The 13423-nt window shown below is 33.4% G+C and overlaps 1 protein-coding gene across 3 annotated transcripts in view; it reads left to right on the top strand.

Moving 5' to 3' along the window:
• Rtkn2 (rhotekin 2) overlaps window positions 1-13423 on the top strand; it is a 79249-nt gene that overhangs the window by 28452 nt on the left and 37374 nt on the right. For 2 of the 3 annotated variants that reach the window (XM_013514864.1, XM_005385949.2), the window contains exons 3-7: window positions 1976-2034; window positions 6035-6088; window positions 7556-7673; window positions 8399-8440; window positions 10167-10364. In XM_013514864.1, the coding sequence (XP_013370318.1) occupies window positions 1976-2034; window positions 6035-6088; window positions 7556-7673; window positions 8399-8440; window positions 10167-10364 (471 nt within the window). The remainder of the gene's footprint in view (window positions 1-1975; window positions 2035-6034; window positions 6089-7555; window positions 7674-8398; window positions 8441-10166; window positions 10365-13423) is intronic. The other variant, XM_005385950.2, reaches the window with a different exon arrangement.

The following is a 13423-nucleotide window of genomic DNA, read 5'->3' as shown; positions in this document are numbered from 1 at the left end:
TTTTTCTCCGGTACCGGGAACCGAACTCACGACCTTGCGCTTGCCAGGCAGGCGCTTTTGCCGCTGAGCTAAATCCCCAGCCCCTTTCCTCACTCATTCTAAAAATGCCTGTACAAATTTACAGTTGCAGTTAAGAAAGCTGTGCTTGGCTAAGTAGTTGAGTAGTTTGGAGGGGGAAATTCTTTGCTCTTGGGGGGGTTGGTAAATAACAAGTTTGCCTTCGGTAGTTCAGGTATTTCAGAATTTCACTTACCAGCCAAAGCATCAAATTTAATAATGCCCAATTTGCTCAATTTTAGTATGATTACACCTATTCCATAAATTATCATCCTAGAGTTTCTTGCATTTTTTCATTGAAATAAATATTTTAACAATTTATATTCTCACATAGATGCTTTTTAAGATATTACTTGCAAATGCCAACCAACAGTATTTATATAGAATTTCTTGTGCCAGTTTGAATAAATTGAAGTTTGTGTTTAGTTTCTAGTGGTCCTTTCACTGTATTATATAACCAAACTATTTACACTATGCAAATTAACTTTGTACTTTGTGATGAAGCAATGAGATAGATGTTCTCCAGTGTAGCAGATTAAGCTTTTATGTTGAACTTGAATGTTAAATTTGTAATTCAATGAAATATTATTTTGAAATATAATCAATGAGTACTTACATTTTTCAGTGAGTGAATTCTCTAAATACCACGTATAAACGTAAAGATTACGTAGCATCCTGAAATTATATGACTTTAAATCTACGTTATTTCACTTATACCTGATATGTGATTCTATAAATACCATGTAAATGTCGTGCATGAACTTATCTACTTGAGTATGTCAGTATGTTATTGTAGGACATGTGAAGTATACTTCACCCATAATACCTATGTCTTTAATCCAGTAAAAAAGTAGGTGATATATTTTATTTTCAAATTTGGATATACGCATAAAAATAGACAGGTAGTTTTTAGTTTGGTTACTGAAAGCAATGAGTTAGTGTCATTTATTCAAGAAATTAGTTAACTTCCTGCCTGAAATTCCCCCTCAATCTTCAGAAACTTGTAGAATCACAAGTATTCAAATGGAAAGTTTCCATCTTATCACATGTTTGAAGTACCTAATTAAATTAGCTGGCAGTCAATTAGCTAACCAAATTGAATAGGGACAAAGAAACACAAAGATACTCATGGAAATATTGCCTTAGAATTGAAATGCTAATCTCTAATTGCAAGTTATTAGGAAATGGGGTGTTGGGGAAATAGTTAAGGATGGAGAATTATTGGAATCTAGTAGGAGACATCTACTTTGAAAGCTTTTTTTTTTTAATGATAGCAGATTTGGAAGTGTTTTATGTCCTCAGGCTTTCCTTTGAAACTTTTTCTGTTGTCACATTTTCCTTTCCACATTTGTGTTCACTTGCTTCCTTTCCCACTTTAGTTAATTAATTTATTCTTTGCCTTAACAAATACTTAGTTCTTTGGAATTTGGGAAAAATGAAGTGGATACTAACTGCCTATAAATGTAGTGTCATTTTTTATATTTTTCAGATTCTGTGTGGATAAGAAAGATACTCTCGAATAGCACATGTTAGAAAGTACACTTTTTTAGGGCTCTGTGTCTAGTAAGCTAGAAATATAACTTGTAAAGTAGTGACTCAAGTTATTACACTTCTTGGGACCTGGACAAATACTATACATCTTGTTTATAAATGCAACAAAAAGCTTTCATTGTAAAGAAGCCAGCGCACAATAATCAAGGAACACAAAATTTGTAACAAAAAAATCAAGAGAATGGCTCTATGTATTTCTTTTAAATCTAGCTAGCTGTTGAGATCTTAAAAGTTTGAGGCAAGTAGTTTACATGAACTGGAAGTTGCTCATAGGTATATATTTGTTTTAATATTTTGGCATGTGTGAAAGACAATATAATTGTTTATTACAAAGATCTGTTTTGTTTATAAGTTTTTCTTTTGACAGTGATACGAATTTTGAAAGTAAAGAACGAACAGCATGTAAAGGAAAGCTTGCCATATCAGGTATGCTGTACATGGATCATTTTATATTGCTGAAAAAGTTCTGTAAAGTAACTAGAGTCAGTAGGTTTTGTTTTATTCTCTACTTCTGGCCTTTTCATACCTCTATGGAAATATTTGCTCTAAAGCTCTGTTTTGATCATTATGCTCTACATTTGTGTAGAACTGTACAGTTTGTAAAAACGGTTCCATACTAGGGGCTTTTCTCCTCCGTGCAGCCTTATGAAATGGATAGGGTAATTACTGTTTCTACAGACTCAGAGGTTAAGCGACTTGATGGAAGTGGCTGACCTGGGCTGCAAACTCAAGTTAGTTAGCTCAGCATTCCTTTTGTGTTCCACGTGAGTTGAAATCATGTGTGTCTTGTTCGTCACGTCATAGCCAGGAGTTAGCACAGCACGTGGCACGTAGATGACTACCTTTTGTCACTGTAGGAAAAAGACTACACTTTTTTCCTAGTTTTCCATTTTGACCCAATTCTTTTTCTCCATTATCTCCCATTACGCCTATATATATGCTGTCTATTTAGGCAGACTTTTTTTCCCTTCTCCTGTCAACAAACCCCAGGCTTCAGATGCCTAATTAGCTTGTGAAATAACTGTTTTCTTCAGATCTGTTTGCTCATCTATAAAACATCCCTGTTATCATTCCAGCTAGAAATAATGCTTCCTTTCTCTGAATTACTAATGCAGTTGGAGACCCTCTACCACTAGATGGCACTTTCGCCGTGTAGTCTCAGTTTCTCCAAAGCGTTAAGGAAGCCAAAGACAATGGCCCAGAGAGACCATGGGTTGAAGTGGACTCGCAGTTGAATGCAGTGATACACTTTTACAAATATCAGCTCATCAGTACAGTTTGGAAACAACTGTTTGTACCTCCCGCACTCCTTAAGTAATAACTAATAACTACTGTATTTCCCTGGCCGAGAGCCATGTCTAGGGAGCTCATGGCTGCAGCTCAGGCCCTGTCGCTCAAAGAACTGTTTTCCATCTCCACTTTCACAACTCGCTTCATAGCTAACACAAATTGTACAGGAAGATAGATCTGCATGTTATTTAGCACGTTATTGGCTCATATCAGAAATTGCCCTCAGATAAGCAAAAGTTCTTTAGAAAAAGAAAACTATATAAATTTCTGTTGCTTGTTTTATAGTTATTATGTTCATGTTTTCATGTTTCCAATTATAACATGTTTTATATCTCCTTGTATCCTTTGACTGCCCAGCATAGTAGTTCTTCAGTACGTTTAATACCTTTTAACATTAATAAATAAGATATTATACATCTTTAAAGGGGATTTTGTACAAATACTAAAACATAACCCTTTTCTTCTACCACCCAGGATAAATGAAATATATTAAATTGGTATTGAAGACTACAGTTCTCTGATGGTTTCAACATCTATTGTGATTTCATAGTAGTTTATTGACTGCCAACATTCATGCTATTAGACTTAACTGTACATTTAGAAAGGGCCTTAAGAAAAACTATTAAAAGTAAAAGAAAAACATTTCTCACAAACACAAATACCCAATGTATAAAAACAGAACTTATTTCTGCATATGTTTCTCCTTTTCAGAAGAAAAAAATTTTTTTAATTTTAAATTAAACTAAGGAACTGAAACTGTCAGAAGATGGAGTACATATGTAATTTCCTTTCATTTTTGCCTGGACTTAATTACATCTTGTTTTTGTATTTATAAAAACAAAAATAAATTCACCTTTATAAATGCATTTTCATTTAATACTAGGATGAAAACATGACTTTTATTTTGGTCAAAAAGAATATTTACAGAAAAATTTCCTAATGTTTCTGAGATTACATCGATAGCCTGCAGAGACTTGGACATTTCCATTTCTAGCTTCCCTTAATGGCCAAATCTTTATACAAAGAATAACAGATTTATCCTTATACTTCCTGCCAAACAGCAAATAATAACATGTGATAATTGTCTCAGGCTTTTCACTGGCTACTAATTCAATGACTAAACCAAATCACTTCAACACATATCTCACTTAATTTTTACTTTTTTTTTTTCCTTTTGTGGTATTGGGGATTGAACTCAGGGTATTGCATGTGCTAGGCAGGCCCTCTGCCACTGAGTTACTTTTGCAGCCCTCAGTTTTCACCTTTGAAAATGATTGATTTCTAAGACCTAATAAAATCAATTTAGCCTTCTTATTTTCATTAAATGTCAGTGGAGATGTAAGAAAAGACAAAAGTAAGAGTATTGTAAACTAAAACTGAGTCAGCCATTTACAAGAGTCTGGAAAGAATTTCTATCATTTGAAGCTGAATTAAGAGACACAGTTGAGGGGGATGGGGATTTAGCTCAGCGGCACAGCGCCTGCCTGGCAAGTGTGAGGTCGTGAGTTCGGTTCCCAGTACTGGGAAAAAGAAACAAAAAAGAGACACAGTTGGTAAGTCTTGGCTTAACTTTGGTGTCTGAACGGTACCTGACTACATGGGGAATAAAGAAGAAACATCCACCATCTCCTCTTGGAGAGATGACATAGGTAGGCATGGGGAAGGGCAAGGTTGACCATAGGAAGTCAGTGTCCATGTTTCTCCCGTGACAGTATAAATAGCTAATGCCACCCTAATAGAGCTGGAGCAGCTCTGAACAGGGCATTGTGAAATGAAATGAGTCCACAACTGTGGCCAAATAAGGGGCTTTTTGACAGGACATCATCCACGTCCTAATTATAAAACAGTAAAGGCATTCCCATTCAAAATAACACTGCATTATGTCACTATAATATAACTCTGTTTTGGAAATTCTAGGTAAAATAATAAGAATAAAGGATGAAACTAGTGAAAAGGAATAGACAAATACTCTTTGAAAATAATGGATTACAGACCTATAAAACCCGAGGGAGTTTACTGAAACACTACTTGGATTAATGAGGAATTCAGTAAAAAGTGCTTCTGTTTCAGATAAACCTATGAAAAACAGTAATCTTTTAACTAAGCAAATAACTAACTGGAAAATACAGCTGGATGTGGAGGTGCACTCCTGTAGTCCCAGCACTCGGGAGGCTGAGACAGGAGGAGAGCATTGAGTTCAATGCCAGCGTGGGCTACATACGTGAGTTCAAGGCCAGCTTGCACTAGAAAACAAGACCCTGTCTCAAAAAAACAAAACAATAATGATAATAATACAGTGGTACAAAAAGTCTTAAATACCTAAGAATAAATTTAATTATAATGTTGAGGATGAATAGATTGTTCTATTCTATGTAAAGACAGTATTATGGTTATTAACTTTTAAGTTAATTTGGATAATTCAACCCAGTACTAATAAAGTGTTTGGGAGGGGAGATTTTCATAAAACAGTTCTAAAATTCATATAAAGAAATTAGAGTAGGATGCTTTCAGAAAGAAGTATTTCTAGCAGTAAAATATGTGGTAAAGATACAATAGTTTTAATAGTATAGTGTTGGTATTAGGATATATATGGTAGCAATAAATGATTCAATTAGATCCATAAAATGTAGAGCTAAGGTACAGACATTTACTAAGAGTGTCATATCTAATAATGTGGCAGCATAAATCAGTGAGGAAGAGAAAAATGTGTACATGGAGCCAGAACAATTATTTAATAAGAATAGTATTTATATTTTTACCTTACATATCCCAAATTTCATATATATTAATAACATTTTTGTGTGTTGTATGATACTGGGGCCTTCTGACTGATACACATCCCCAGCTCTTTTTAAATTTTGAAACATGTTTCACTAAGATTGCTAAGTTGCCCGGGCTGGGCTGGAACTTAGAACCCTACTGCCTCATCCTCTCAGAGTGATGGGATCATAGATGTGTGCCACCATATCCAATGTATATTAAATAACGTTTAAAATTATAAACCATAGGCATAACTGTAAAATATTCTCTTAACTGATACTTGGTTTTAGTGGTCAGAATCTGTTGCAGAATTCAGAGTTCATGTCAAGTAAAATTTAACAAAATTATAATGTCATTTTTCTCCCTTCCTTTCTAGATATTCGAATACCGCTAATGTGGAAAGACTCTGATCACTTCAGCAATAAAGAACGTATGTATGGTCTTAATTTGTGATTGAAATATTTTCTTTGGTTTATTATAAATTTGTGATTATTGAGAAAAAGACTTCTTCCACCCTGAAATAAATTGATGTCATTTGACAGAATAAACAGAATCTTGTTGAACTGTTGTTTTCTGATTTTTAGTATAAATATATTACAATCCCTAATTAAGACAGTCCTTATCAATTGTACTTGTAGGTTAATAGAATCTGTACAAGGCCAGTAAGTAGTGGGCCTAAATGTGCAGAGACAGGAGGAAAATAGGGAACCAAGGAAAATATTTAAGGAATAAAAGTAAAGGCAACATTTCTTTTGTTTGATGAGAATTCTGAGATCTTTTGTGCCTCATTTTGTTACTTTAGATTATTTAACAGAGTGTAATAAAGATTTTAAACTTGATTCAATTTTTTTTCCATCAGCGTTTTATTTTACGGCCTTAGGTATTCTTCACAAATCTATGTATTGCATAGGTGATATAAATTAACCTCAAATGATTTCTAGCTGTTAGAGGCAGAAGATATGGTAATCCTTTATCTCTTTTCTCTATTGTGATAGCTTTATATTTTAAAACTGAATAATATTGAACGTAATTAGTTTTATATGAAGAATTTAAAATCGAGTTAGTGTTTGTTATTCAATTAGGAAATATAATTTACAAAGGAATGCATGTGGCAATTAAATAAATCTTTCTGATTTCTATGGAGATAAGTTTTTCTAAAGAGCTACAGTTTCTCAGTAATGAAGATTTGGTCTTTTTATCACTTAATGCTTTTTAAAACCTCACCAAATTAAAAGACCCACCAGCTATGTTTTTTTCCATGTCTACTTCATTCATTCATTTATTCTTCCTATATCTATTTATCTTTGTGGTTTCCTCCTTTGCTTTCAGTTTGGTGGAAAATCTTTTGCTGTTATTAATGTGCCTACTCTCAACCTCTTCAAATAACAAACATATTCTTACACAGAATTGAATACCAAAATTGACAGAAATAATAGTATATTTATGTAATAAGAAATTTACTGTTAATGGAAGTTTAAACAGTTTTTTAGTAATAAAATTTATGACTTTTATAGTTTGTTTAAACTCTGAGAGTCCTATATTTTTAACTTCATTTTTTGGTACTCCTGGTTTAAGGTTGTATTCTGGTTGAATAAGGTATTACCATATCCTGACACAATAGCCACTATAGCACATACTTGTAATCTCAGCATTTAGGAGGCTGAGGCAACAGGACTATTGCAAGTTTGAGGCTAGCCTGGGCTACATAGTGAGTTTAAAACTTAAAAAACAAAAGTGCAAAAAAAGCTGGCCACTATAAAATGTTAATGACTACAATATATAAAAATAAAAATTATTAACAACTATTTAAACTCATATTTTTCATTTTCAAGATTATTTTAAGATAATTGGGTTTGTCATATATGTTACTGCTTAAAGTGTTGTCTTTTTCTTCCAGGATCAGAGCGCTATGCCATTTTTTGTTTATTCAAAATGGGAGCTGAAGTTTTTGATACTGACATGCTGATTGTGGATAAAACAATTACAGATATATGTTTTGAAAATATGACGGTATTGTAAGTATCTTTAATCTTAAGAGAATGAAAATAGTCTAAAGTTCTACTTTAAAAAAAAGGAAGATCTAATTATTGGGTCTTGGGATCATACAGCCTAATTATTGAGTCCTTGGATTCTTTTTGAAGTATTAAGATCTTTAAATGTTTAAAATGGTTTTTAAAATTACTTTGTTCAAAAGAAGCCCTTTTCTTTATTTGAAATTTTCTGATGTAAAATAAAAATGGAAATTTTATAATTAGCAGCAAATATTTGCATTAGATGAGAATAATTTTTAAACTTTTATAAATATTTATATTTTCATTATTAAAGTGTGAATACAGTGCTTTTTATTTATATAGAATGAATTTGACTAGAAAATAAATCTTTAGCCCAGTTTGGTGGCACACTCCTGTAATGCCAGCTGTTGGCAGGCTGAGGCAGGAAGATCACTGAGAGTTTGAAGCCATCCTGGGCTACATAGTGAGCTCAAGGCCAGTGAGACTCTCAGAAAAAACCGAAAGAAAATAGGTCTTCCATCTCATATAAGAGGTCTAATTACAGAATGACTAAAATAGTAAAACAGCTTTGTTTATAAGATAGTCTGCAGTGTGTATCACAGGAAAAACACTTTGGTAAAACTTGGAGGGTGTTCTTTTTCTTATGGTGCATTTCTTGTGTGTACTCAAACGGTAAAAAAAAGTCAGTGATCATCAGGTCTGTTTTTATTGCCCTTGCTCTTTTACAGGCTCATTTTATGTGGTCATAATACCAAACCAGAACTCCTCAGGTAGCCATTGAAATCATTTTTAACTAACATAAGTTTTTTCTGGCCTTGTACAGAGGTTCTGTTGGCCTAAATCACTGTGGGGTTTGTGATTCTTTCAAGCTTTCAAAGATACTATCTTCATATCTAAATGTTAATAGCTACTGAACTATTAAGATAATACCAATATTACATGTGTTTTTCCATTTTCAGTTATGGAGCTGCATTTCATATTTCAGAGGACTTGTTTTGCCATTCACATAACATTAAAAAGACTATGGCAAACCACATTGTGTGGTTTCTGGTCCAGTGTTCTGTAGTAATTGTGTAGTGCAGAAAAAGAAAATGTACGATTCCGGGTTATTATCAGTAATGCAGACATTCTTACAAGCTGTATTGAACTAGAGAAATTTGTTTGGGACCCAAAAAGAAAAAAATCCAGTTCTCAAATAGCTATATAATTAAGGCTAAATTTTTTTCCCTAAGTTACCTAAATACATTTATTTTCATTATCACTCTTAATAAATTTTTTTCTGCTAAAATTATCCTGTCAGTAGGCTCTTTTTTCCATATCATTTGCCATTGTTTGTTTTTTGTCAGAGAAAGAACAATGCAAAGGACTTGGGAAGAAAGCACATGATTTACAAGTTTTTTAAAATTCTGTAAATATTTTAAATTGTTCTAAAAATAACCTCTGACAAATGTTTAAAAATGTGCTTTTTGTTATGATGATTGTTTTAATAAGTATTCAATATTTATGAATCTCTGGTTTCTTTCTAAATATTGACATTTGTTAGTCATTACCAGGAATACTGTATGGTTAGAAGCTGCCAAATAATAAACTATAAAAATATCTGGAAGTTATTCCTTGGATTTACCAAACCTACGTCTTGGCCGTTTAAATCTTAAAAAGTCTATGTTGCATTTTTAATATCTCTGAGGGTGACGGATGTCCTGTCTGTAAGCAACATCTGCTGCTGATGGACCCCTTTTGCAGTCTTACATGTATTTTATTGCTGGTAACACTGTCACAATCTTTTATGCTAAAGGTAGTTTATCATTCTGATAAAGAGTGAAGCCAATCTCAGCATTTGCTAAAATTGCAGCTTTTCTTCATATTGGTTTAATAAATATGCATCAAGTACCTTTTAGTTCCAGGCACAATGCTAGGCTAAAAATACAAAGATTACCATGATAGATAGCACTTACCCTCCGGGAGTTCATGCTTTGAACTATATCCTTTTATATTGGTTTCATGGGTTTTTTCCCTAAATAACCAAATAGTAAAAATGTTGTTTGTAGTTATTAGGTACAGAAATGGGGTGAGGGGGTACAGAGTGGTGAATTCACTGTAATTCTATGAACAAGTGAATACTGAAGGTTCAGATTTTGTTGTGGAGTAGTCATGTCGGGAAATGATACATGTAATAGAAAGACCTTCAATAGCTGGTATTAAAGAACTGCTGAAGGGAAAATAGCACTGACAAAAAACAACAGAAGTGTTTTATTCTATTTCTTTAACTCATATGCCTGCATACATTGGTTTAGTAAAGGTTGCCTTAGTTTAGAAGCTGGCACCTCTAAAAGTTGTTTTTATAGTGATTCTTAGGCCATTTAAATACTAAATAAGCACAGTTTATATATCATATTTTAAAGGCCAATTTTGAATGTTATGAAAGCATCAAAGGATTTTGTAATTTTATTTTCTACTAAGTTAAATTTTTAACCTTACAAATACTCTTGGTTTTAGTAAGGAAGCAAGGCCAGACTTTAAAATAAAGGTGGAAGTGTATAGTTGCTGTACAGAAGAATCTTCCATAACCAGCACACCAAAAAAGCTAGCTAAGAAACTGAAGACATCTATAAGTAAAGCTACAGGAAAGAAAATAAACTCAGTGCTTCAAGAGGAGAATCATGAAACATGCTTGTTCTTCAGTTCTACTCTTCCGTAAGTTTTCTAATATGATATGTATGCTAACATTATTACACATTTGTGATACTTCAAAGTATTGTGTGTGTGTGGGGGTAATGTTTACATTTTAAGTGGAAAACATTCTGGAGCAGAAACAGTTGTCTGATGTTTACTCAGCTGAGGTACCCTAAATATCTTCCTTCGAAGGTAGGAAGTCAGGTGACAGAGTGTGTTTAGGAGTTTGGATTTCTGTATCTCATATAGATAAAATGTTTTCCTCTGAAATGTGTATGTCAAAGTATTTGCTACATATCAGTTTACTAATTGGATTCCTGTTTATATACCATGTTTTATTTCATAGTGTAAAATTTTTATCACTTTAATAAACCAACATTTCATTATCACATCTACCAATAAAAAATACATTTTTAATATAATCTAATGTCTGTCATATATTCAAATTGCACCAGTCCTTAAAGTCCTCTTTTGATTTGTTTATTCAAATTAGAGTCAAAGGAAGGTCTACAGTGTTAGCATTTAAGTAAATCTTCAAAGTTTCTCTCAATTTACTCTATAGATTTTGAATCTGATTATCTTTATAGTTTCTTCCTTTTTTTGTGTTTTTTTGTGTTTTTTGTTGTTTTTTAGCTTTTTCTGGTCCCTGTATTTTATATCAAATCCAAACGATGAGTAGATTGAAAATTTTCTAGGGTACTAATACTCATGAGATGTATTTCTCACTGTCTCCCATTAGGAGGCCTTGTCCTACTTTTGGGCTCACGTGCTGCCATCTTTATCCATCCATAACAAAGTTCCCTATCAATCTTTTATTTAATGCTTTTAGCAACGGTTGCTGCTCATTTTTTTATTCACTAGGGATAGTAATTTGATGGCTTCCTAAATTTGTGCTAGATTGTCATCCTTTTTTTGTCTTTTTTGAGACGGGGTTTCATTATGCAATTCAGGCAGGCCTTGAACTCACTTTGTAGCCAAAGCTACCTCAAACTCACAGTGATCGTCCTGTCTCAGCCTCCTGAGTCCTGGGATTATAAGCATGCTCTACCACAACTCATTTCCATTTTCATTTTAGACTGGCATTCATGTGAAGAACATTCCTTCTGAGACTTGCTGGATACAACTGCAATACAAATGGTGGAAGCAATGGAGAAAAACAATTCTTAATTTTTTTTTATCCAGAACTGGGGGTTGAACATAGGGCCTTTGCACTAAGGTGCAAGGATGCAGTTCCCACCTCCCTTTTTTTAAAGACAAGGTCACACTGAGTTGCTAAGTTGCCCAAGCGGGGCTCCAACTTGCAGTGTGGTCCTGCGTTAACCTTCCAAAGTGCTGGGATTGCAGGTTTACAACAGTATTGATTCTCGTAATTACCACATTTTTAAATAAAATCAGTTGTTGTCTTAGCAACTGTGGAGATGAACAGTGTTGCTGTATTTGAACTCTTAAACTTTTATATATTTCTGTTTCATTTTGATAAGTTATTATTCTCTTTGATGCCCAAATTGTCCAATCTCTGACCAGGAAAACCTTCAAGATGACTACTGTGTCCTTCTGGTGCTGCCTAATCTTTGGTTATTTCTTTGCTGTCTGGCACAAAATAAGTGTTCCTTGTTGATCTTGTATTTTTCTGCCCAGACTTGGAAACACCATTTCTCCAGGGGCCCTGATTTTTTTCAGATATCGTCTTTAAACATTGTGTTTGCTTCTTCACAGTTTTCTGTTTTACTGGGAAACCACTTATCAGTCTGCATTCCTAGAATTTCTTTACATGTCTTAGTAATTTTACCATAACACAGGAAATGGAAGTATTTTATTTGTAGATCTTATGACATCAGCCACCAAACTGTAATTAAATAACTCCTTTCATGTCAGATATATTAAGTGTGAAATGTATATTGACATTATAGCATAGTGGCTTTTCTTCTGTTTTGATTGCTATTCATATTAAGAAATATATTTTACAATGTGATTGAATGCACAGCTGCTTAAGCAAGTAGATCACATGAAGGAATACTTAATCCTTACTATTATAATTATTAGGATTTTTAAATTCTAATTTTCAGCTTCCATAAAAATGATATTTGTGAATCATTAAATTGATTTTATGATCCATGAATAGGTTTCAGTCCATGGTCTGAAGTCAACCGTGGAAAATACAACTCTTTCCAATAAAAATGTCATTCAAAGCTGGGGGGCAGAGAACCTTTAATTTACTTCCTCAAGATCTAAGACTATCTTAAAAACTATTTTACATTAAGATGCCATCAAGGATTTGTAGGAATGTACTTTAATTCTACCACAAGTGATAATTTTTCCTAGGTTGAAACATAGGTTTGGTTTTTTTGGTACCAGGAATCGAACTCAGGACCTTGTGCTTGCCAGGCAGGTGCTTATGCCACAGAGCTAAATCCCCATCCTTGAAACATAGGTTTTAAAAGTGAAGGAGACCTTAGAAACAATTTCCTAGTTGGATAGTTTTAAAATTTTTTAAAGGGCAAAATTTCTTTAAGAAATATCAAGACCAGTACTGCCTTTATCCAACACATTATAACTTGGGTGCAGGACATTTCTCCTAGGCCTCAGTTTTTCTCAGATGCAATGTAAAGATGCTTGGATATGACCATTTCTTTGTAGAAAGCTCCTTGGAGACATTTCTAGAGTTTCATCTCCACTGAAGCATGTAAAGACAATGAATGGAGTTGTCAAACCGTTCAAAACTTTGTTGTCTGGCAGTGAATACTTAATTCTTTATTCCATCATTTATTACTTGTGTAACCTAGGCAGATTAATTTTTTTCTAGAGCTTTTATTTATTTACTTTTTGTTTTGCTTTGTAAAATGAAAATAATGATGGTAGTGCAATAAGAGCTAACTCCATAGGCTCTTTTGAGGTTCGGTAAGATAATTTATGGACTTGGTATAAAGTAAGCATTTAGTAAATGTAGTTCTTCTTATTATTACTGTTTGTACTGTTCCAAGACCAGTGCTTTTCTAAGCCATTTCTTGAACCTATGCTGAAGCATTACAGTTTAGAAATGTGGTATAGGCTTATAAAAGGTGGACATTTTTTTCATTTAA

Source organism: Chinchilla lanigera, unplaced genomic scaffold, assembly GCF_000276665.1.
Source record: "Chinchilla lanigera isolate Chin_1 unplaced genomic scaffold, ChiLan1.0 scaffold00024, whole genome shotgun sequence".
Classification (NCBI taxonomy): Eukaryota; Metazoa; Chordata; class Mammalia; order Rodentia; family Chinchillidae; genus Chinchilla; species Chinchilla lanigera.
The sequence above is the reverse complement of the archived record's forward strand: the minus strand, read 5'-3'. Positions and strand labels throughout refer to the sequence as shown.